This window comes from Arvicanthis niloticus, chromosome 14 (assembly GCF_011762505.2).
Source record: "Arvicanthis niloticus isolate mArvNil1 chromosome 14, mArvNil1.pat.X, whole genome shotgun sequence".
NCBI classification, from domain to species: Eukaryota; Metazoa; Chordata; class Mammalia; order Rodentia; family Muridae; genus Arvicanthis; species Arvicanthis niloticus.
Window position 1 is genome coordinate 21,068,647 of NC_047671.1, and position 26,911 is coordinate 21,095,557.

The window sequence follows — 26,911 nt, forward strand, 5'->3', positions numbered from 1 at the left end:
CAGCTTTGTTCTGTGTCATCTGAGTGAATGCTTAAATGTCTTTTTAGTCATGATCATTTGAGGACAACCTCACCTACCCCCATCATCGCTCCAGACAGAAGCGCTTTTACTTCAGGTCTCCAGGTTACATCCAAGGATGCTGAGGTCTTTAGAGTTAACCCATGTTCTCACAGTGAGAATGGGGAGCAGACAGGGCTGAGCCTGGCCCCCTGACTCTACAACAGAACTCTGTGGGCTCAACATCTCATGCCGGTGTTCTTAGCCTCCCTCAGAGTGGAACAGCGGAGCCCCAGAGCAATTCATTCACAGAGAGATGGAAAGGAACTGAAGGTCTTGTCAAGAAGCTGAGACCAGCCAGGAAAGGGTCCTTGTGGCTCTCAATGCCAAGCCTTGACCCCTTTTGCCCAGGCACCTCAACAACCTGACCTACTCGAGATACAAAATTTGAAAAGCAACAGTTTAAGATTCACAGGGACAGCGACACAGTCACACTCCAACTACTTCTCTCATCTTTCCTTCAAAGCAAAACACACAAACAAAAAGGGGCTCTTTTTTACGTGAAAATATTTTCCTCCATTCCAGAAGATTCTTTTTAACATAAAAACATTATCTCTATAATCTATATTTTTTTTCCCCAATAAACAAGGAACCACAAGCCCAGCAGAGGAAGTCATTTCCTGCTGGATGCTAAGTGAATCAGAAAAGAGCCAGAATTCAGCGTCCAAGGTCACTACATTATCTCAGGTCGTGGTCCCAGCACTAGCCCAGCACAGCAGTTCCTTGTAAAATGTGCAAACTGATGGCCAGCAGGGGAAATCGACAGTAAATCCTCATATCTGGTTGCTCATTTGCAAGCATGTGATCCTAAGTGCAAAGTTATCTCAGCCACCGTGGCCCCACCACGGCATTAACGCACAGATAAAATTGAGAATGGAAAGGAAAGATGGAAAGGGAAAGGTCACTACTCATCAGCAATACATTTCCCCTTGGAGAGCTTTCTTATCCCTTCTTTTAAAAATTACTAATGCTTTGTTCTGCTAATGATACAGCCTATTTAGAGAAGGCGAAGTATATTATTATTTCGTCAAAATCCGTCACCATGGCAGCCTGAACCCTTAACTCTGAATAGCGTTCAGATTATAAGTTTAGACACCCCTCCGTGCTATATACAGTTGTTTGCTATTTTGTTACCCACGACCTAACAGTGAAATCAAAGCCTCCCAATTAAGTGGCAAGTGCTCTCACCTGTGAACGCATTTGTGGCCTGAAAACCAGCTTCCGGCATACTGCTCCCCAGACAAGCCTGTGTTTCAATTCTTAAGCTGTCCTGTTGTGAAGAAACTGCCTGGGTGAGGCCTCAGGTCACTTCCATCTTAGCCTGTCCAAGTCCATCACTCTGCTGGTCCAGCTTTTGGGGGCATCTGATGCCCACTGGCTGTGCTCCCACACCCTGTGAGCAGCAGGCACTACCTGGATGTCACGCAGTCCGACGGCATGTGGGACACACAGTCACATCAACCATCCAGCCAGAGAGTTGAAGCCATGGTGAGGTCAGGAATGGAGAAGCTGTCCTGCCAAAAGTGGCTCTCCCACCTCAAAAGGAAGGGCTCCTCAGGCTCACAGCAGCCAACATCTTCCAGCCTCGCCAAGGGATCTCAGTCTTCTCTGATCTGCTGTTCTCTGCTTTGCTTCTGTTCTTGCTGAAATTACAAAGAAAGAAGTCACTTTCTTAAGAACCTTGGGGACCATGAAGATCAATAGACTGGCTGGCTGGGCATGCCAGTACATACTTGCCAATGGGAAAGGCTGAAACACTTTTATCTAAGACTTAGAACAAGACCAGCACATCCACCAACACTGCTCTCACTCAATACAACATCGGAGATTCTAGCTGGAGAAAAAAAAAGGTTAGAGAAAAATACCAAAGTGTCTAATTCAGAAATGAACTCAAACTGTCCTTGTTTGCTGATACCTGGGTTTTTATAAACAGAAAAGCACAGATATTCTACCAAAGATTGCTAGAACTGATAAAGTTAATAAAGTTGACAGCGAAAATATGAGCACTTTATAAAAATAAGGGCGATTTTTAAACATCAAAGTAAAATCACTGAGAAAGAAATAAAAATATTCCAACTCACACTGACTACAAGAAACAGGAGAAGGAAGAAGAATGAGAGGAAGGAATAAAGGAAAAGGAAAAGAAAGAAAAGGAAAGAGAAGGAGAGGAGAGGAGGGAGGAGAGGGGAGGACAGGAGAGGACAGGAGAGAACGGGAGAGGGGATGGGAAGGGGAGGGGGAGGGGAAGGGAAGGGGGAGGGGAGGGGATGGGGATGGGGAGGGGAGGGGTGGGGAGGGGAGGGGTAGGGGAGGGGAGGGGAAGGAGAGGAAGAGGAGAAAACTTATATTGAGAACAGAAAGCAGCAAGGGCCAGCTATGTTTAGACAAGAGGAAGCTGCTGTGGACATCTGGTAAACCATGGGTCAGCATAAAATGACTGACGCCACGTGTCTGGGGAACCCCAAAAGTAAACAGTGATGTACTCTGCTATGTAACTATTCCTCACAGAGTGTCATTTTGTGTGAATTCTGTATAAATATGGCCTTGAGGTCAGAGACCTAAGCTTCTCACCTCCATCTTTACCAGCCTGCCTGTACGTCTGTCTGTGCATGTGTTTGTCTACTTCCACGTGGCCTGTGTACCAATCTGTGTTTGTGCTTATGCCTGCCTGTGTGTGGCCCATGTGTGGCACCATGTGCCTGTGTGCCAGCCAGCAGCTACTTGCCTGGTGACCCCTGGACTGGTGAATTAAGTGTGCTTTATGTGCCTGAAGCTCCTCGCATCTCTCCACACTCCCAACCCTTGACTCCCAGCCTTTGTGACCCTCCTCTGCTCCTGGCTTCGGAGTGTGGGCCTCACATGCAGCAATATATTCAACAAAGAAAGTAAGTAATCTCTACAGTGTAAAGTTGCAAAACTCTAGTGAAGCATATCGAAGTGGACACACACACTCACAGAAAAATGACCATGTCCATGGATTAGAAGAATTACCATTGTTAAAATATCATACTGTCCAACATGATGTATAGATTAAATATAATACCCATGAAAATACCAACATTATTACTCCTAGAGATAAAAAAAATAATTCTAAATCCATATGTAACCACCATACAGATTCTAAATCCAAGGCTGGAGAGATGGCTCAACAGTTGAAAGGACTGGCTGTTCTTCCAAGACACCCAAGTTCAGTTCTCAGCTCCCACATTGTTGCTCACAGCTGCCTGTAACCACAGCATCAAGGTAACCAATTCTCTCTTCAGACTTCTTTGGATATGCACAAACCCATGATACATACACACACACTCACACAGACACACACACATACATGGACACACACACACACACACACATACACACACGAAAATCAAATCTTTTTTTTTTTTTAAATCCTGAGTTCAACTGCAAAGCAATTGTGAGCAAAAAACCATGAGCCATCAAGACAAACTTCACACTTACAGCAAAGCAGCACAGCACCAATATGAAATAGCACACTGACCTACACAGCAGAAGGGAGAACCCAGGGTTCAGTCAAGCACATGGTTACAGCCAACTCATCTTTAACAAAGGCACAAAAACATACACTGAAGGAAAAAACAGTCTCTTCAATAAAAGGTACAGAGGAGCCCAGAGAGCCACATTCAGACAAAAGAACCTACACCCAGGTCTCTCACCACACGGAAACATCAATCCCGAATGGAACAAAGGTATTACTGTGAAACACTTAGCATTTGTTAATATTGCCTTTTGTTTTGTTTTATATGTCCCAGAAGCATAGAAAGCAAAAGGCAAAATTAATAAGTGGGCTTACATTAAAGTAAGACTGTCTTGTATATTATTGAGATATTCAGTAGAGGAAAAAAGACAAACTATACAATGACAGGGAGACCCACATGTTCCTCGGACCAAGAAAAAATATCCAGGATCAGGAAATATGTATCAGGAAAATCAAAACAAAACAAATATATAAATATAGAGACAAAATAAATATATATAAAGATGCATTCTTTATATAACAGAATATATTACATATATTTATTTTATGTACATAATATATTTAATTATATGTAATAAATTTTATATAATGAATATATAATTTATTATATTGTATAATAAATATATAATATATAATAAACATAATTACATGTGTTTATTTTCCATGCATAATATATTTATTATGTTATATATAGTAAATTGTATATTATATATTAAGTATATAATGTATATTTATTATATAATATATTTTCATATATAATGTATGTTATATATTGTATAATGTATGTATTATATTTGTAATATATAGAGAATATCTATATATTATAAATATATAATAAATTATATATTCTTTAATATAAATTAAATATACAATTTATTATGTATTTATTTATAAAGAATAGCCTGAAGACATGAATAGAAAGCTTTATAACAGAGAAGATTTACTAACAGCTGAGAGTATATGAAAAAAATACCTATAAGGAGATCAGAGCCTGGCTCCAGCCTGTCATCTGGCTTCCCAGTACTTCACACGGGGGTCCTGAGCACAGAGCACACACGTCTCCCACCACACTCTAAGTGTCATGAGGACAAGGGCATTGACTATTTGAGTCTCCAAACTTCCTCAGCACACACAGCACTGCCTGCCTGACAGGTGCCCAGTGAAGAGACACTCACTGAATGAAGATTTAACTGAATGCAGGCAATTGTTTCTTTAACACAATGCTTCTTGAGTACTGTTCCTCATACAAGGAAAATGGTGCCCATAGTCAGGTCCAGCAAACATCTGTTATATAAGCCTAGCTGCGAGCCTTGAACTTACAAATGCTGTGCACCAGGTGGAGAAGCAGTCTTCAGCTCTGCTTAGCTCTGATCCTCTGGCATATGGGGGTGGGGGAGGAAATTCTGCTCCCTAGCAAAGATGACAGAAGGCATGAGGGGCTCCAGTGGTCACACTTCACAGAGTGTCTTATCCAGTAAAGATCTTTAGAAGCTGTTGACTTGAAGTCCTCTAAACTACAACGTGTAGTTAGCAAGAGTTACTTATCAAGACTACAGAGAAAGGGAAGTCTGTCCTACAGAGGGTAACCAGCCCAATGTCCAATGTGTTGGAGAACCCCAACTTACACACATCTCGTGTCCTCCTGTTCTCCCCAGCTTCCGAACCTGGGGTAGTTCTTTAAACCTAAATGCCTTAAGCTTGATGATATTAATAATAGTCAAGGAGGGAGGAAACTCACCAAGTACAAAAGGTCACAGGCTCAGCCTGAGCCACACATGCGAGCTCACACCCTCTATAGAAAGAGAGAGAGAGAGAGAGACAGAGAGAGAGAGAGAGAGAGAGAGAGAGAGACAGAGAGAGAGAGACACAGAGAGAGAGAGAGACAGAGAGAGACAGAGACAGAGAGAGACAGAGGGAGACAGAGAGAGAGACACAGACAAATTCATGCCTGCTCTGGTGTTCTATTTATCCTGGAAAGATGAAAAGGACTAACCAGGAAATAAATTAATTTAATACTGCACTTGAAAAACGTCTTGAAGGCCGTCCATAACAGAGCAACAGTAACTAAGGAAATAGAGAACACTCAATGGAAACCACCCCCACAGGAAGGGACATTTTTAAAAACATAAACACTCCCAAAACCGAACCAAAAAAGTTAGAGAATAAGTCTGCCTTGGTAGCTGTTCATAAAAACTCATGTGAAAATACAGTCCTCCTGGGACTCATTCAAGAACGAAAACCTAACTTCATTTTTCTTTTAGCTTTTCTGCCACCCCCACCCCCACAGAAATACGTGATAAAAACAGATATGCAGTCCAGGAAGCAGGAAGGTCACATAGTGGGCATGGGGGCCAGAGCCCAACAGAGAAGTGGCAAATCCTTTCTTTCGAAATCAAGTTAACATTCAAAAAAAAATATAGCATACAAAGAATCAACACTGCGGTTGTGTTTTTATTTCCTTGCACTGTGGACAGACTGTTTCGCTGGCAGAGTGTCGGTTACCTAGGTGACGGCTAGACTAAGCAGCAGAAAGCTGCGAGCCATCCAGCGCCTCAGAGTCCAGGACCTGGCTTGTGTCTAATGACCTCTCACTCTCTGCCCACCAGAAAAGTTCCAGGAAGAAAAATAACACCAAAAAAAAAAAAAAAAAAAAAAATGAAGAGGTGGTTCTCAGCTTTGGCAAACTGAGGCACTGTCACTAGACTGAAAAAACACTTGAGAATTCTACCGTGATATTACCAGAATATATCGAACACTGGTTCCTTTAAAACCCAACGTGACAAAGGATTTTTATTGAGGCATATGTGCAGAAAAGAAAGCTAAGGGCTCCTTATCCAACCTACTTAGCTCTTGTACCCAAAGGGCAGATGGTTGAAACTTGAGCGAGGGCCAATCCAAGTAAAGATTAGAGAGGAGAGGGGAGGAAGGAAAGGGTGGAGGGGGAGGAGAAGGAAGAAGAAGGGGATGGAGAGGAGAATGGAGAAAAGAGACAAGAAAGACAAGGGGAGAAGAGAGAGGATGGAAGAGAGCGAGGAGAGAGAAGTGTGACTTGATTAAGAAAAACACAGGAAGCGCCTCAGGGAAAGTCCCACTCCTGAATTCCAGCCCCACTTCCCAGACTTGCTCGAGTCGCTTGCCCTGTCTAGACTCCCATTTCCTCCTCTGTAAACTGAGGAGGTGAAATTCAAGATCCTTTCCAATCTGAATATTCCCCTGTGGCTGTGTGCCTGGCCAAAGAGGACAAGGCAAACATGCCTGCAGTGCACGTGGTACACAATCACAGAGGATCTGCACAGGTGTTGGGCCAAAGACGCTTGTGCCAGCCACTAGGGGAGGCTGAGTCCCAAGGCGAGGAATTATTCACGGGATTATTCATTTCCGTGACTTGGGGCTAAAACACAGATTGTAGCTTTTGTATTATAATCTCAAAGCTATCCAAGCTTGGGGTAGCTCAACAGGCGCTGGTTATAGCTTCAGAATAAAGGAGTGCCTGCTTTAGGCAGACAGTTCAGGGAGTGAGTGCTAAATATATAGAGTCTGATTCAAACACAGTTAAGCTACACGAAAGCAAAGCGATTACTACAATATTCCTCGGAATGTTGCTTTGGCAAACATGATGCTAGAGGAAACATAAATAATGTGCAGTCTAATGCTCAATCCAACTTGTAAAAGAAAAAGAGAACCTGTCCTCTATGAATTGAGCTAAGTCTAATGGCTGCCTCATAGGATTCGGCACAGGGGAAGCCACGTGGAGCCATCTACATGATCCCTTCACGTCATGGATGAGAATACTCCCAGAGAGATTCAAAGAAGGTAGGTGCTAACAAATCAAAAGTTAGTATGTTGTTGCATACAAAGCCAGGGCCAGAGGCAGGGATTTGGATCCAGGTCCAAACTCCAACTTGCTCTGTACATGCACACAGAACACCAAGGAGGAGGACGGCCCAATGAGGGAGGGACCTGTGAGACTGAGGCACGGATTATATACTAGTACAGACCTGCTCACTAGGAACCAGGGAATATTGACATGCTCTCTACTTCCTGATGCCAAAACTGTCCATGTGGGCATGTCTACAATGCTCACATACGGGCTCAAGGAAAACGGTCTGGGCTTGCTGAAGAGTCAGAAAGTCCTCAGGTAAAGATTCCTCTAAACATCACCTGACCTGTCACCAACACCTAGACTGTGGGTGCCAAGTAGGGGGCAGTGTGAAACTCCCCCACTCCCAACCTACTCAGAGCTCTGCTCCCACCCCCAGCCTAGAAAACAGTCCTTATCCACAACAAACATTTTCCTAAGATAAAATTGTCTTAAAATGGGCATGTTAGACAAACCAGAGGTCAGGAAAGGGTTACCATTGCACCAGAAGAATGAGGGAGGTATCTCACTCTTTACAAGGCTAAAAGAGAATATGGACTAATATGTCATTTATACAAAACAATTTTGACACCCTGCCCCGCCACCCACAAGCCACTCTTGCTACAAGCTTACACCAGGCCATGACGAACAACTATGACTGGCCCACAATACATCCTGATCTCTAGGCTACTAGACACCACAAAGGCTACACAATGAGTATTGTACCATCAATCTGTGGGAGCCGTTACTTTGACCAGAAAGTATACTAGGTGCAGGGAAGACAGAAGTGAGCAAACAAACCACGTTTCTACCCACAAGGCTTCCCATGCTCTTCTGTCACATCTGTCCCTGGTAGTGGTGCTTCTGAACATATTGTAACTATCTCTGGCACTGACCATGGAGACTGGAATACAGCAGGTACCCAGTCAACTCGAGCTGGACTACACTGAATCCTGTCTTTAATACCCTGATCATTTTTCCAATCTACTACCTCAGCCATGAGGATTCGATCACTGGAGCAATCCTGGGTGGGCTCTGGACCCTTCACCATTTAAAACACAAAAGTTTCACACACGATGGGTCAAAGAGCAGAATTACAAGCTCTGGGTCAGACCACTTTGTGTTTGTCTCGTTCCAAGTGTGAGTGTGACTTTGCACTTACTTAATGCCCACCCCAGCTGACAGCCTCAGTTACTTCAGGCATAACAGACAAATAAGGATGACAACTGCCCTGCGAGTTCTTACACATTTAAACAGAAAATGTGTATGAGACCTAGTAACTGCTAAGAAATCCCAGCCCTGCAGTCACTACCCACTACCTCAGCCAATGACATAAACCAGGATTTGGAGGGAAAATGGCCAGATACATTTACCTCCAGTCCATACGTAACCCAGATGGATACAAAATGCTTTTCATTTCACGGTTTGTCAGTTGACTTAAGTTATCTTGAGGCTTTTTTTTTTTTTTTTTTTTTTTTTTTTTTTTAAGATTCTCAATAGACAAAAACCAAAGCTCGAAACCATCCCATGTCACCTAAAATTAACAATGGGCAAAAAGCAGAGGAGAAGGTACAGAATTAGAGAAGATGTGTGGGAAGGGTTAGGAACGGATGTGGAAGAAGAGGAGAGAGAATTTTGCCTTTAAAAGGAAAAAGCTTCTCGATATCCATTTTTTTTCATGTTTGCATACCAAAATATTAGAACGTAGAGCAGCCCTAGAAGAGAATTTAGCTGTGGTTTTGCATCTCCTGACAGAAGCGTTACTGCAGGCTGCTGTGTTCTCTCCTTCCTCTTCCCTATTTGACTCAGTCTGTGTCAAACACTAGCTTTTTAAAGGCCTTCATGTGCATTTCTCAAGCTTCCCCAAATACCCAAGAAAGGAACAATACAGTCCAGACATCCTGCCAACCTCCTCTGACAAACAGGGAAGGACTGTCCCAGAGCCCACACTCCAGGCTCCCCGACCCCCACAGCCTCCTCACACTGCCTCATGGTGAACAGACAAGAGTAAAACAGGACCATGAAATTCTCACATTAACATTGCCCATCTGACTTCCAGTCATACACACTCACGCTATCCAGGATAGAGGCCTTCTGACCATTTGCAAGGCCCAGCCTTGGCCTGTGATAAACGCAGTGTTTCTCTGCATACCAGTAGGACATGAGAACAGAACCACCTAACATGGAGGGCAAAATAATTTCAATCAACAAGTTTGGGTGTGGGGGGGGGGGGTGTCTGTGTCTCTGTGTGTGTGTGTGTGTCTGTGTGTGTGTGTCTGTGTGTCTTTGTGTTGCACATGCTGACCCATACCTACTTACTCAATCTTTTTCCCTCTCCCTCCCCCCTCCCTCCTTCTCTCTTTCTCTCTCTCTCTAATTCATGTGCACACACACACACACACACACATACACACAATCCCTCACGGTTACTTAACAGCTTGTCTTCTGGCAGAAAGACTCATGAGAACCCAAATGCCTATTAAGAAAAAAAATCAGGCCAAGTCTTGCTCAGCACTGGGAAGAACACGGTGCACACAGTGAGGCCTTTCCTCTTAGAACTTTCACTCCCATTCAATCACTCTGCTGGGTTTTTTTTTTTTTTATCATTTATAGAAGTCAGAAGAAGAAATATGAAATTAATAACACACCATTCTTCATCCATCTGAGAGAAGTGTGGATTCTCATACAAAACCTCAATATCATCTCTTGTTTCGTCTTCTAAGAGAAAGGCTTGAAATTCAATGGGCGAAGCTCATACCAAGGTCTAAAACCAAGTCAGCCTGCATTGATAGAACAACTTACTCAGATCACAGAAGTCCACAGACATGAATGGTTAACCAGATGCTACAACACACAATGGTATTGTCTGAGGTTGGCTCCAGAGCCGACACCAGCAGCAAGTGGGCCCAAGAGTGTAACAAATGAGCTCTCACTGGCCAGTACTTGCAATAAGGAATGCTACATCTATGAGAAACCTTGTCACACTGAACCAGCTGATGAGTCGCCCTGACTCCACACGTCTTAAGGGAAATATTGATATGGTTTCATATTTTCCTGGACAGTTGAATGTGGAGGAGCTGTGAACTGCATCTGTCGTGAAGAACACCTGTGCTTCCACACAGACCCTGGAAGATCAGAGAAGTCTCTCATGCGCCCATACCATGCGCCTGCCACCTTGCCAAGCTACCAAAGCACTATGAAGTAGCTATGGGGGGGGGGTCTACTGCATTCTTAAGTGTACTCCATCAAGTGGCCGATATATACACTCAATACTCAACACTTAGGGATGTCTGGCTTAAGGCATCTAAAAGTAGACCTAAGTAACAGAATTCTCAGATACCAACAAAGAGCTCCAGAAGCAACTATCACCAAATATGACATTGAAATCACACATCAGCCACACCAACATGGACTCCGATAGCCTGAGAGCCAACTTCCTTGATATTTAAAACTGTCATTTGAGATTGGAAGGATGGCTCGGAAGAGCACTTGCTGTTCTTCTAGAGAACCTGCTTCTTAGTGGACACCTGTATACAAGTCACAGTCTCACACACACACACACACACACACACACACACTTTTTAAAAACTTACAACTATGCCATGTTTAACCTACAAAATCTAGCCCTTATTTATTCTTTCCCTGGCTCCTCTGAAGTCACCACATAAGAAATGACTTATATCTTACTCCTCAGCAAACTCCTGAAGCTGGAGGCCAGAGGACGGAAAGCCCTGGGCAGGCAGAATAAACAAGCAGGTGGAAGGGAAAGACCAGGGGACACATGAATAGGAGACTTTATTTCAGTGTATAGCCACCTCTTCCCACGTCCCTTCTTCCTACAGTTTTGAAAAGTAAACACAACTTCTCAAATCACACCCATAAAGACCAGCTTTCAGGACTTATAGGAAAGCAAGCCGTTACTAGTCTTCATCACTCTCCTGTGCCCTAGTGTTTCCCAAGTACCCCAAGCCACCCAGGCAATCACCAAAAATCTATTATGTTTGTGTTGAGTTGAAAACAGAATAAATATTGATAAATTTGAGGGAAATAAGAAAAAATAAAAAGGAGGGTGATGGGGTAGGTGGAAAGGAGCCTCTCCTTAGACCATAATCACTCCACAGATCCCTTGGGGGCAGCACAACTGTCCCCCCATGAGGGTGTGGTGACCACAGGGACAGGCACAGCTTTGGAGTCATACAGCAGAGTTAGAATTCAGCTGTGCAGGTCACCAAAGCCTCCTCAGGCATATTGTATAGTCTGTGCATACTACAGGAGTACCTAATGACCCCTTCAGAGATGGCCGTCCTAGAGGGTAGGTGGAGTATCATTCCTGGATGTCATTAGACTCCTTGAAAAGAGGCAGCATGGTCCTTTGGGTTATAAGTGGTTGGGGGAAGAAAACAAGCTGCTTTTATAAGGGGAGGAAAAGGGAAAACTGACTCGTGAAGGCCCTGATGGATTTCTGTACACAGCTGAACACTCAGTGAGTTAAACCCAAGGCCTGTGTTTATTAGAATTTAATAGTGTTATCTTGAAATAATTGCTTACATGTGTCAGTACTGGTAGTTTACTACCAGTAACTGTTGGGAGCCAACTCCTAGCAGAGTTCAAAGCAGCTATCATCTTTGCAGCCATCTCAGGCCATATACCCTGACAAGAGACTTGTTTTCAACAGCCTACAACAGCTAAGCACACTCTGATAAACATCTTGTTTTGCTCACATATCTAGTTTTGTTGTTTAATGCCCCCAGCTGCAAGGCGCATGTAGTAAAGTGTCTTCAGTTCTGTTATCCTGCTTGTCCACGGCTGGAAGGCACGTGGTAAAGTGTATATATACCCATGATTTCCTTTTAGTAAAGGGGACTTGATCACACACCCTGTCTTGCCTCCATTCTTTGCATCTCTTGCCCCTCCATCTCCATTCTCTCTCTTGCTAGACCCTGTTGACTGACCCAAACGGACTGGGTCACTTAGCCCCCAAGCGTGGGGCAGTGTGGGCCAGGACAAGTAACCTAACCAAAGCATCTCCATGTTAGTCACTCCTGGTAACCTGGCCCCTCATGGTTTCGTTGGTTCCCTGGCCCTCCTTCCCATTCCAACCAAGAAAGCCAGACACCAGTTAATGCATAATGACTAACAAGCGACAAGGGGTTCCCTACATCAGAGAAATCACTCTCTACTTGAAATGACTCATCTCCACACTTCCTTCGAATAAAAACATGTTATTATGTTCAATAAAACCGCACAAAAAAAAAATAATAGCTAAGGATGGTTTTTAAATAACTTATACCAACACCTAAAAATGGTTTCCTGGAGGAAAAACGAAAATATTGGCGAGGATATTTTAAGAGATTCCTCCTACTCCCCCCTCCCTCCCCTACAGATAAATATGGCCACATTTAGAGAAATAAAAACTCTCCTGGCCTAGCTGTAAACTTGGGCAAAGTGGGCTTTACAGTGAGGACAGAAGCTGCCATTGAAATTTCAAAGCAGTCTAGTTACTCCACTACCATCCCTTTCCCTTCTAGTTCCCATGGAAACAGACCTTCCATCACCAAAAAAATGGGGTAAAGATAGTACCATGCCCAGTCTCCACACCCTCCCCCATCTGTTTCCATGGGAACTGGAAGAGAAAAGAATGGAGGTTGGGTATCTAGACTGCCTGAAAATATCTATCCATGCCCAGAGCTGGGCCCGCAGGCCTTGATGGGCCCTATAGAGATGCAGCAGAACCTCAGAGGAAGTTAGCCTGGCTGGACTACATGGGCAAAGCCAGCCATGACTTCCCAACACATGCTGAGAAGATGACTTGACTTCTCAAACATCCCTTCAGTCAACCAGAGAGGACTTGCATCCCAGCAGTGGGTCCATACCTAAGTGGACAGCAGACTCATTCCTGACCTTATGAACTGATACTCCTGGAAGCTCACACTGGGATTCTGTACTGTTTCATAGCTCCAATGGCAACTCTAACATTGACCATTCTGGGAAACCCAATGTCCTAAGCTGGAGCGTCCCAGAATTTAACATGCTTGTGAAGTCTGTGAGGATCTTGACAAAGCAGAGTCCAGTCCAGCAAATCCAAGACACGGCTGAAATGATGTATTACCAAACTACTCCCAGGGGATACTTCACTTGAATGCTACTCCATCTTCAACTGTGTCTGAGTAGTGAGGTCCTAGAATCCAGGGAATTTGGCCCCAGTGCCTTCTCCACATACCAAACATGGAGACTATAGTCACTTCGCAGTAGCGCTTCACCAGGCCTACCCAACTCTGGCCTCTGAGGTAGACTGTGCTGGTGTTAGAAGCTACTGAGGAAATCAACTTCTATCTTCTATTATTCCCTATTAAGTATTTCTACCCCCAAGAGGTAACCATATTGATCAGAAAATAGCTGAAGACGTAAAAAGTATATAATAATGTAAATTAGAATAGCAGCTATGGAAATCAGTACAAAGGTGTCTCAAAAAACTAAAAATACAATTATTGCCTGTTCTAGCTATCTAGACCACTTGAGAATTTATGCCAAAGAGTCAGCATACTGCAGAAATACCTACACAGCCATTTATGGTGGCGATATTCACAACAGTCAAGATATGAAATCAGTTTTCCTGTCAATAGATAATAAATAAAACCTGACAGATGCACACAGAGTCTTGTGATTCAACCTCAAAAAGAAACAAATGTGCCACTCTGTAGAAAACGGGTAGAAATATGGATCATCAAGTTAAGCTAAATAAAGCATATTTTCTCCCAAAAGTGGAATTTGGATATCATAAATGCAAATGTCATGAAAGTACAAGGAACCATCCTGGGGAGCCAGGGTTGATGAGAAAAAGCACAGGGGGGAAGATCAAAATGCCATGCTGTCAAAATTATCAAACGTTGTAATGAAAGCCTACATAAAGATGTGTCCATAAAAGGAGAAACCACTGGGCATGGAGTGTGCACCTTTAATTCCAGCACCTGGGAACCTGAAGCAGGTAAATTTGCATGTGTTTGAGGCCATTCTGGTCTATACAGGAAGCTCCAGGCCAGCTGAGGCTACATAGTGAGATTGTCTCAAAAAAAAAAAAAAAATGGGGGGGGGGAGTGGCATATAATCACCAGATAAACATGATTAGCTCTGTCAAATTTGATATCTCAAACTTCTCAGATGTCTCAAAACATAAAAGCTAATTCCTCATGTTTGAGGGTCAAATTGGTGGTCAGAAATGGATGAGATGTCTGACAAATGTTTATAAATATTAATGCAGTACCAAAGAAGAGTGGGACTTTCCATGAATTGCTTTTAAAGAATTGGGGAAACCCTGAGATTTTATTATTAAAAAGTAATCAAGGCTAGAGAGCTGGCTCAGTGGCTCACATCAAGTAGACATACTTACAGAGAACCCAGTTTTGGGTCCCATTACCCACCCTTGTTAGATTACAACTGCCTGTAACCCCAGGTCCAGAGATCCAATTCCTTCTTCTGACCTCCATGGACACCCTCATGCATGTGACATGCACTCACACAGACACAAACACACAGAAGAAGAAATGGTAAATTTTTATAAATAAATAATTCAAACATTGCCAAAGTCTCTAACCTAAACAGAAACGTACACAGCAGTGTCGCTGTCTCAGTAAAGGTATCAGGTTAATAAAAAAGCAGTCCTTATTTCCACCTGAGCCATCAAATAGTTTAAAAGTAGGCAATATGTTAGTATATGGTTCAAAACCAAGTTACTATTTCACCAAATACTCTTTGTACTTTATTCAAAAGGTGTAGCGTATTAATCTCTGAAATTAAAATATAGCCGGAGATCTAGAGTATAGATTATTGAATATCATAATCTTGCCTGAAAATATAATATGGTTCTAAGTGAGCAAAAGAGGGAATTATTTAGTCTGCACACAATCAAAAATAGCCAACCATTTCCGCACAGCCCTATAACCGGAGGCATAGTCTGTGATTTTTTTCATTCTACTGATGCAAAAATATGTCTTTAGATAGTTTTATGTGTATATAAAATATTCTACAGGAACTTCTCTCTAAAGATGTGAATGAATATTGAGACCCAATTGAGCTTTTAGGCTCCTAGAAAGCACAGTACTGCAACTGCTGGGATGAGACATTAAATCAAAGCAAAGGATTTGTGCATTCACTTAAAACATTCACATGTGTGTGCATACGAGCACACTCGTGCTTGTGCACATGCACACACACACAGAGACACACACACACAGGAGTGCACTTAACAGCTATGATAGAATAGGCCAAAGGAATATGAGTTGGCTGTTAAGTGCTCCATTAAAAAATAGTAAAAAAAATAATAATAATAATAATTAGGGATAAATGCAGAGACATGCTTATACCCAGAACCACTAAAATCTGTTAGTCTGTGAGACCCAAGCCAGAAAATCAGTTGTCAGTATTTACTGCCTACATGTGTTTACTTTCTGTTTACACGAAAAGGCAATTGGAGAGTCAGCAAACTGTCTACAGAGGGCCAGATGGTAAACAGCTTTGTACACAGCTACGTAGTCTCTGTCCCTTACTTCAGAACCTTGTGGTGACAGTATCAGAGAAGCCACACAAGCAACACGTAAACAAACTAGTGCAGCCATGTCACAATAAGACTTCACTGATATAAATAAGCACTAGCCATTATGTGGACCATGAGCCATCACCTGTCAACAACAGAATATACGTAATTTATTTTCAAGGAAATGTCTTATTCAGCTTGGATTCCCCAGCTTCGGGGAAAGGACAGAAAAGACTTGCCAAGTCGGACTCCATTTCTGTTTTTCAGTCAGCCCTGAACCCACAACACCCAAAAATATTCTGACATTTCCAGTACTTACACACCAGCTCTGCACAGCTGCTACTAATTAACATACAATTGTTATTTTTCTTACGTTTGTAGTCTTCATATTTTCCTTGCATATACTGTTCCCTTCATTTCATTCTAACAGTTGTGAGGGCAAGAGTATAATCAGCATTTTATCTATAAGGTTTAGCTTAGTGTTCAGCAGGAAAATAAACACAATGAAGATGCTTGCCTTAGATTTCTACTGTGGTGGAAAACACCATGACCAAGAGGGATGAGGGGAACAAGGGTTTCTTATCCTTCCAGGTTACAATGTTGGGAAGCCAGAACAGGAACTCAAGCAGGGCAGGAACCTGAAAGCAAGAACCAAGGCAGAGGCTATGGAGGGGTGCTGCTCACTGGCTTGCTGCTGTGGCAAGCTCAACCACCTGTGGCTTGCTCAGGAGTAGCATTGCCCACACAGGGCTGGGCCCTCCACAGCAATCATTAATTGGGGAAATTAATTTGACACAAAAAATGTGTATGTATATTCCTATAATGCTATTGCATTCAGAGGGGTGCCTATCACAAAAAGTCTCAAGGATTTTCTAATTGGAAGGTACACATGCACACACACACACACACACACACACACACACACACACACATGCCCCACAGCATCTGTCTTTGAAGAACGCTGTTTTAAAAAGCAACAATAATCACTGTGGAAAAGAATAAAAATATTAATAAATTCATACTTGTAACTCTCGCTGCCAAAATTAAGCAACGCTTCAACGTGTAACCTTTGGATCAGACATTATATACATATTTTACCAAAAATAATCTCCCATCACAGACGTACTTACATATTTTTTTGATATGTATTAAAGCTATTTTATGTTAGTTATACTCCTTCTTTGGGATTCAACGCTTATATGATCCCATATACCCATACTGGAGACCAGCCTCCTAAAGTTCAGAGTTTTCTGTGTTAAAACCTTCTGACAAGGGGGTCAGACCTGACACGATGGTTCCTGAGGTTTACTTTAGAGACCTCTAATATTGGTAGGCAAAAGGCCAAGGGTTGAGTTACATCCCTGTCCCACTTGAATGCAAGGTCTACTGCTGCTAATCTGTCGATTAGAATGTTACATGTTTTCAAATGAGAGTGGTTATCTTTAGAAAGACTTCGGGCACCCAGGAGAGCACAGGCAGCATTTATTTGATGACAGTCCCACACCTGACACTACATAGTTTATAATGGACATGAGGACAACCAGCATTGCTTTGTCAGCTGTCCAAACAGCGCCTGAAAGCCAAAGTCATAAACCAAATGGAATCCAAAATACCACAGTTACAAGGTGAAGCTGTCCTCAGCCGACTCTGGCACTCCTCTGACACACCACACAGCAGCTTTGGCTCTAGAGACCCAGCTCTTCAGGATGTTGGAATGACTGAAGCACCCACATACGCTAAAAGACCCAGCAGTGTTCATTTCTACCCTCGGTTTCCTCTGGTAGAGTCCCAAAAATGTCCGTTTTAAAAAGGAACTTATGGCTTGCCCATTGGACCCTCTCCCCCACCCGTGGTCTCCGCTCTTACTGTTAACCTTTGCTGCTGGCTGGCATTTCATGATGATCCTGATAACTACAGCACATGTTTAGAGATATGATGAATCAGGCTCTCATTGCAACAAAGAAAGAAGAATGGTTTTTCCAATTAAGCTCTGCTCTGAGGACATGAAAAATCCGATGGTCCCCTCTTTCTCATGCAATCATCATAGAACCTCCTATCTGTAATACAAACAAATACTTATTCAAGTATAATTTATGATGCCTGTCATCTTTGTGTTCCCCTTCTCAGTTTTACAAAATTGTCATTAGACCTGTCACCTGTCCTCTCTCCTTTTACCTTGTGGTTTTCTACATGTCTTTTTGAATTTGTCTTTTTAAATGTGTTTCTATTGCTATTGAGTTCCAGTCTGGAGTACCTGGATACATACATAAACAAGGAGACAGAGTAAGCTGCAGCCTCCTCCTCCTCCCCACTGGCACAAACAAATCAAACAGTAGCAGCAGCTGGTCCTGTGATTCCTCAAGTCACACCTGGGTCATGATGTAAGGTCTCTCTTGCTGCAACGAATCCCAAAGCTTCATATGTAGTGTCTGTGTCTACTTGGAGTGCAAAAGATCTTGCACCATGAGGTCACTGTCACATGGAACCAGTAGAGTTTCATAGAAATTCGGAGCCCCATACGAAGACGGAGGTGTAGAGCATTAGTGCCAAAGAAACGTGAATATGGGAGGTTCTCAGACTAGAATAGCTTCAAACACTCTTACAGGGACTACACAGCACTTGATCACTTGTAACTGAAAGGCTGGTGTGAAGGCACAGAAAGCTCAAAAGATGTTTCTCTCCCTCTCCCTCTCCCTCTCCCTCTCCCTCTCCCTCTCCCTCTCCCTCTCCCTCTCCCTCTCCCTCTCCCTCTCCCTCTCCCTCTCCCTCTCCTCCCTCTCCCTCCTCTCGCTCTCCTCCCTCTCCCTCTCCTCCCTCTCCCTCTCCCTCTCTCTGGGACAGGGTCTCACTATTTAGTTTTGCTGGTCTGAAACTCACTATAGAAAGCAGGCTGGCCTTGATTCATGCTGTCCCCCTGCCTCTGCTTCCTGCGTTAAAGAAGGGGTTAAAGAAGCACACACTACTGCACCCCACCCCATCTATCTATGTCTGTCTGTCTGTCTGTCTGTCTTTCTTACTAACACATTCTGTTCTGAGGATGAGTCTTTCCCACACAGAATTCAGTGGACACAAATGCAAATCTTTAGGCTCTCATTAAATTGTCATGGTTGGGGCTGGAGGCCTGGCTCAGAGGTTAAGAGCACTGACTGCTCTTTCAGAGGTCCTGAGTTCAATTCCCAGCAACCACATGGTGGCTCACAACCATCTGTAATGGGATCTGATGCCCTCTTCTGGTGTGTCTGAAGAGAGCGACAGCGTACTCGAATACATAAGATAAATAAATCTTTTTTTAAAAAGTCATGGTCAAGCTTTGCCACCTTGAGTCAACTGCTACTGGAGAAAATAATAAGCAGACATGCCTCCACCTGCTGCAAACCCACTCAGAGTGGCTGGGCAGACCCTCCCAATGGAGATACACTGTGCAGTTACTGTACCAAGAGAGGCCCTTGCTTGGAAACACACACCTTATTCTTTCTCATATAACACTCTCTTCTCAGTTCAGAGTGAGAACATCTGGCAAGGATGAAGAGATGATGCCATCTAGACCTCCCAAAAGATGACATCACTGAACCTGATGAAAGAACCCACAGCAGAGGCCCCAAAGGCTGATGCTCTAATCTCTTAACAAATGGAACAAGACAATCTGACACCATGCCAAGATGAAATTGGCTATCCCATTGAGAGCACTGTACTTAAAGCCATGGAACCGACAGCCCAAGTAATATGTAAGAATTAGGCATAAGTTTTGTACACACACACACACACACACACACACTTACTTTTCCTTAAGCTCAATATTTTTATCATATGAGAAGTTATATAAGAAAAAGTTTGTCATAATGTATATATTTAAATGACTTTTAATATACACATTATACACTTGCATTCAGAAGCATGTCTGGAGTAAACAACCCAGAAACGCCTCACAGGCACATCAAGAGTTTCCTGGTTCTGTCAGCAGGTGTTGCTTGTGTCCTCAGAACATTCAGCACATACTGCTAACAAACAAAGCCATTCGTGCAGAGAGGGCAAGTGATACGGCACATTTGATAAGTGCAAATCTTAAATTCTTCATGAAAAGTTAGATTTCTTTTTAAATTTATGTCCACAAGTCTTGTCTGCATGTATGTCTATGCACCATGTGTGTGCCCCTGCCCAGGAAAGCCAGAAGAGGGCATCAGATCCCCCTGGAACTGGAGTTATAGGTGGTTGTGAGCTACCATTTGGTACTTGAGATCAAACCCAGGGCTTCTGGGATAGCAGCCAGTGCTCTTAAACAGTGATCCATCTCTGCTCAGATTTTTAGACTCAGTTCCTACCCACCTCTTGTCCTTCTCTGAGAAAAAAGGGGGTATTTTGCAGAGATCAACGGAGGTAAAGGCCAGAAAGGTGAGGCAGAGAATTACCAGAGCGTCATCTCCCTGGAGCCAGGAACAGGCACCTGCACAGCACCTCCTCCTGGTACTGTGAAGGAACATATGCCAGTCCTATGTTACCCAGTTTGTACTCAGTCTAAGACTGAGTGTGAGATGTGAGATGTGAGATTTCCTCGTCTCTTGTCTATCTTTTTAAAAATGATAGTGGACACTTTTATAAGTCAGATGGGATCTTGGCGAATGCTTTAGATGGCTAGAACATTTAAAGGTGGAAACTGAAAAATCCACACTGTTACCTATATCCCTGTCCACCACTATTTGTGCTTACTATGCATGATCTGGACATGCCATAACCTAAAAGAACACAAGAATCTTTTTTTGTCCTCCTGACTTTTCAGGACGGACACCTGTAGTGAATGGATGCACAGGAATCACACCGCAAGGCATGCATTATTGACAGCAAAACCTAAGCAGGACCATCCCTGACAAACATTGACAACTTTCCTGGCTTGTTAGAGTCACGTGTGTAGCACCTGTATTCATCTCACTGGATCCACAATTAGACTACAACCCCTCTGAAGAAAGACATATTTTTCTAAGAGATATCCTACAGAAGTATCCCTATTCTCAGTATGTCTCTGAAATATACCTCTTCCCAAAATGGCTCAAGATGTGGTAGCAAAGAAACCTTATCCTGGATAAAGGGAGTCTGGCTGAGATCTTAGGCGCCCAAACCTGCACATCACTCAAACAGACCTGCCCTTTAAGACTCACCATAGTTTGAACTTCAACATCTGTTCATTCTACAACTCACCCAGAGAGCTCACATCCTCCGTGTTCCATCAAAAGCTGAAAATATCTTATAGTTGTGTGATTTTAAAAGCCAAAGACTGAAATAAATCTAATCAATTCTCAGTTGTACCTTGGTCAGGTGCCTCGTGGCTGGAAGAAATCTCTGAAACACACAAGCCAAGACCGGCATCGTCTGAGGACAAAGCCAGCTCAAGGAACTGGTATCCTCTGAAAATCAGTCAGGGACATTCTTTCTGATAGTACCAACATTTAAATCATTATCTATCTTACTAGATTCCCCAATATATGTTCACAATCATGTTTATCTGTCATAAAAAATGTAAACTCTTGCCTTTGTTGATACAAATAAAATAGAGAAGCAGAGAGTTGGAGTTAGCAGTTAGTCATAAAGACTGGCTTTATGCTGGCTTTAACAACTGTAGAAATGGGAAAGTCATTACATGACAGGAAACCTTCCCTTTTTTTGGATAATTCCATCTCCCTATATTATAATTATATAAGAGTTCTATTTATCTTTGAACTCCCTATTATGGATCAAAGGTGACATTCACCCCCAAAAGGCTCATGCATCTAACAATTTAGTCCACAGCTTAAGGCACTGTTTCGCCAGCTGTGGACATCGGGGAGGTGATGTCCAGCTGGAGTCAGTGGGTCATGGAGAGGTGGCCTTGGGTAATATCCTCAGCCTGATTTTGTTTTTACCTCTGTTGCCTGAACCACTGACATGGAAACAATCATCCTCTTACCAGCACAGTCACAGGGTACCATTACCACAATGGACTGCAGCCTCTCCAACCATGAGCAGAAATAAGTACTGCTGCCTTTCAGGTAGTCGATCATGGTGACTAAAACAACACTGGGAATTGGTACCAAGAAATGACTGTTGCGACAAGTATGACATAGGGTTCGTAGGCCACCGAAACTGGTTGGCGGCAGAATCTGAAAGCGTACAGAGCTACAGAGAGAGAAGCTCTAGAATGCTATGGGTTTAAAGAGCAGTTCTAGTGGGAATTCAGAAGACCATAACTTAAAAAAAAAAATTGTGGACAACGAAGACCCAGCTCACAGAGTTTGGGGGAAACAGATCTCAACTGGGAGACAGACTACAGTAGAGGTCATTCAAGCTACATTGGGGCAAAGTACCCGGAGGCGTTCTGTCTGTGTCTGGGAGTCTAAGTGAGGCCGAATTCAAAAGAAATGGATGAATTTTTTGCATGGGGGAAATTTCAAGGCAGCATCCCTTTCAGCAAGCAGCATGGTTACTACTTACTGCTTTTAGTCAGACTTACAATGAAAAAGAATAAGACAAGGAACATAGATTTGGGAAGCTCATAGTCTTTGGAGGAACAGAGCATGAACTTAGCCTATGTTGCAGTGCAGCAGGTGTGGCCACAGTAGGTGTGGCTGTTCAAGAGTTAAAGAGAAACTGTTCAGCTTACACTGTGACAACAGGAATGGTATCTTCAGCAAGACCTCACCCATATCAAAGGCTCCAGGGTTGTACACATTCACTTGAAATGTAATGCCTGAAAAAGTAGTATTTGGATGGAATGTTTCTCTATGGAGTTCTCTGCCTCCAAATTGCTACCCAGGGAAATGGTTTTCCCAGTTCGGCCATGCAGACACCTGGCTGCTGCAGCTATGGTCCGGGGAACCAGTCTATATCTTGAGCTAGCAGTGTAACTTGGTACCATCACCTTTGTACTGATAGCTTTACAGACATACAGAATTCAGGGGTTACAGGGTTAAAGTGGGAGAAACCTGCTAATGGGAGACAACATGCGGCAGAGTCATGCATCCTGCATAGCACGCCTGAGTAGACAACACATGATACTGTGAAGGTTCAGCATGTACTGTAATAGAGACCTCAGGATGCTGGAAATTCACATGCAAGGAGTGTCGGATACCTACTGGGAACAATGCAGGCATGGAGTGAGGCCAGCCCAGTAGATAGCACAAGTGTGGTTTAGGTCAACAGTTGTATGGCTCTAGCTCCCCAGACCATTTGGAGCCCAGATGATGCCGCTAAAATTTCTATTGCCTGACATGGAGCTGCAGTGTTTGATGTCTGTCCTAAGGTTTCAGTCTTTTTGGTCCAATCACTCATTTCCATTCTCCTAGTCCTCTCTTTTGGAATGGCAATGTGTACCCTATGGTGTTGCACACCCTGTAGCACTGCACACCCTTCAAACTCAAACACCCTTAAACACAAACTCAAAAGTCATCAAGACAATGCAAGTCAAAGCTGTAATGAGATAACAGCTCATATACAAGAGAATGGCTGTTATCAAGAAAAGAAATTCAGAAAGGAATTCAACAAGGAGTTGAAGATATATATATATATATTGTTTGTTTGGAGCACTATTAATAGTGACCTAAAAGTGGAAATAACCCAAATGCCTATCAATGCGTGGATGGATGATAAACTAGCAAATATAAAATGGAATATTGCTCAGCTAACTTAAAAAGGAAGAAATTTTGATTCACATTACACTATGAATAAAGATTGAAGACATACCCTAACTAAAACAAGGTCATCACTAAAGAATAAATAGGGCATAATTCTGCTTATAATGTAACTGAAGTAGGCAAGTCCAAAGGCAGACAGTAGAATGGCGCCTTCCAGGAGCCTGGCCTCAGGACTTGGTATTTGACAGGAATGGATCATCAGTGGGCAAACAAGGAAGACTCTGAAGATGGGTTGTGAGGATGGTTACATAAAGAGCTATAGCTTATCATTGTTTGTTTATACATATACACACAGGCTACCACACACACAAAAAAATTAGCAGTGACTATGCTGTCCTGACACTGTGTGTAGCTAAGTGATAGAGTATTCACCTATTCCGTCAACTGTTCTACTTCTGTGACAAAACGCCATGATCAAAGCCACTCACAGAAAGAAGTGTTTGTTACAGAAAGGACTAAAGGAGCTGAAGGAGTTTGCAACCCATAGGAAGAACAGTAATATCAACCAACCAGACCCCCCAGAGCTCCCAGGGACTAAACCCTACCAACCAACGAGTACACATGGAGGGACCCATGGCACCAGCCACATATGTAGCAGAGGATTGCCTTGTTGAGCATCAACGGGAGGAGAGGCCCTTAGTCCTGGGAAGGCTCAATGCCCCAGTGTAGGGGAATGTGAGGGCGATGAGGCAGGTGGGTGGGTGGGTGGGTGAGGGAGCACCCTCATAGAAGCAGAGAAAGGGAAGATAAGATAGGGAAATTCTGGGGGGGGGGGGAGACCAGGAAAGAGAATAACATTTGAAATGTAAATAAAGAAAATATATAATTAAAAAAAAGAAAGAAAGAAGTGTTTGTTTGGCCTTATGGTTTCAGGGGAAGTAGGAACCCATCACTACCTCAGCAGAGAGGTAAAACAGCATGGGAGCCTAGAACAGATGCTGAGAGCTCACGTCACATGAAGCAGAGTGAGCTAAGTGGGGATGAGGCTGAGGCTGTGAAATCTCAAGATCTACCCCACTCCCAGTGACACACTTCCTGCAGCAAGAGCACACCTCCTAAACTGCCCAAACAGTGCCACCAACTGGGGACCAAGTAGTCAAATGCCCTAGGTTTTCTTGTTGGTTGTAAACTGCTTATGGTCTAATTTTTAAAAGTTCTTCAAAACATTTTATTATCATTATAATAAAGAAGAAAATACCCTTTTAAAATTGTTCCTTCAAAAAGAAAAAGAAAGAAAGAAGAAAAAGAAAGAAAGAAAGAAAGAAAGAAAGAAAGAAAGAAAGAAAGAAAGCAGTAGCAACAACAGAACAACAGTTATCACTGGTATACTGGGTACCTAGTCTGGATTTGTTTCTATGGTAATACCTTACCTTTACATATGAAAAAGACACAACATGTAATACATATAAAAGAAAAAGATTTAAGACACTGCACTTACCATATAACACAATGATTTTTAAAAAGCTATTGTTTCGACGGGGAAATGCATTCTCATACTACAAAGGGACGTAGTCCCTAAAGTGTGACAAGTAAAGGTACCAAATGCCTCCCTCTTCCTTACCGTGGCCCGCTGTCACTCAGTTCAAATAGCTATACTCGATTCTTACATGAAACATTAATAAGAATGCAAATCATTTTAAGAATTTCCACAGACTGCCTTTCCCCTCCTCTACCTCCACATGGAAGCATCAAAGCCAGCACCCAGCCTCACCTCTGCCTCAGGGGCAGCCAAGTGAATGGGAAGTGCAATGCCAACATCCTTTTATCGTCAGTCCTCATTCTGCATCTCCCACAAATCCACCCAGGTGAAAACCAACCAAAAATGCAAGCCAAATTCATGTACGGCCCCTCATACACCCCCTGAGAATCTTAAATGTTAGCAATTAAGCTAACTTTTTGACATACAAAGGAACAACCATGAATAATTCTTAGAAAGTAATGGGTTCTTTGTAAAAATCCAAAGATGGAGAGCCTGGTACAGCTCAACACTCTTTTCACCATAACCTTACCTGCCAGAGTAAACCTGTGTGTGATAGTAACCTTTACACTCTCAGGACCATTTGCAAACAAATCCACCTACACCGCATTCCATAAGGGCACAGCGGTGTCCACAGCCCAGGATCATCTGTCGGAGTCAAGAGCAGCAGAAACTGCCTATAGATCCATTTCAGGAAGTTCAACAACTATAAACATGTAAACTAGACAGGATAAGAGAAAAAAATGCCCCTCTCTAAGTGTATAACTAGAAGCATCCTTGAATAAAGTCAGGAAAGAGCCTACATTAGTAGGTACCGTTCTAAAATGGGGGGGAGGGGAGGGAAGATGCCAGAGAGTAGGGAAGGAAAAACGGTACATGATCAGAAACTGCCTACCTTCAAAGAAGTTATGAAAAAGACAGCAGATTCCAGAACACGGCTGACCACAGATTCTAGGCCACAGATGCAAAGAGAGAGGGGACAGGAGATAAGCAAGAACTGGACACACGGTGGGAGATGCAAGGAGACAAGGCAAACTGAAGGGTGACAAAAGAAATCAAGGATTTCAAATTCATGGATCTATTACCTAAGAATACCATAAATGTATACCATGCACTGCAGTTGTTACTGTTTACCAGATGATAGTTCCAAGCTTTTTCATTATTCCACCTTGCCAACCAGACCCATCAACAGCCATGACAACTCCACCTGATTAATTCATCTTTAACCAGTACTAAGGAAACTTCCTGGTATAGTGAAAAGCAAAGCTCTCAGACTGGTCGATCCCACTCTGTCTTTTTGCTGATTGGCAAGATCAAGTCTTCTGATCTGCATGAAAACTACCTTCACCATCTTAGAAATGGGCGCGCAGAGAACCTCTTCCTTCTCTGCACATGGAAGCAAAAGACCAGATTTCAGTGAATAGGTTCCATGGAATTTTGGAACGCCATTTAACTATGGAACTACAAGTCATAGTTAACGGATTAGAGTCAAAGTGTCTGGAAGGATTGCAGCAGGGCCCTGAGACTTGAAAGAAGACTACAAAGGGAAACAAAGAAATAAGAGACAAAACCAAGAAGATTCTGGTCACCATCAGCAGAACACAAACTCAGAGAACACAACCTGAGGGTACAGCAAAGAGCTGGGATGAGAGGAACTGGAGGAACTGGTGGGTGTGGCTCTCTAAGATCTACACAGTTTCAGAAATAAAAAAAAATCTGTTTAAAAGTCTCAGACAAATCAAGCTTGCAGGAAACAGCCCTCTTGCTAAGGCAGCAGGGTCAGACAGGCCTAGGCTGTATAAAGACTGGAAAGCCACCCTGAATTCTCTTCATA

The 26,911-nt window shown here is 43.0% G+C and overlaps 1 protein-coding gene across 4 annotated transcripts in view; it reads right to left on the bottom strand.

Moving 5' to 3' along the window:
- The window catches only part of Ldlrad4 (low density lipoprotein receptor class A domain containing 4), a 320,565-nt gene that overhangs the window by 189,992 nt on the left and 103,662 nt on the right, over positions 1–26,911 (bottom strand). For all 4 annotated transcript variants that reach the window (XM_034517657.2, XM_034517660.2, XM_034517659.2 and 1 more), the window contains exon 3: positions 1,246–1,700. In XM_034517657.2, coding sequence (XP_034373548.1) covers positions 1,246–1,285 — 40 coding nt within the window. In that variant the 5' untranslated portion in view covers positions 1,286–1,700. The remainder of the gene's footprint in view (positions 1–1,245; positions 1,701–26,911) is intronic.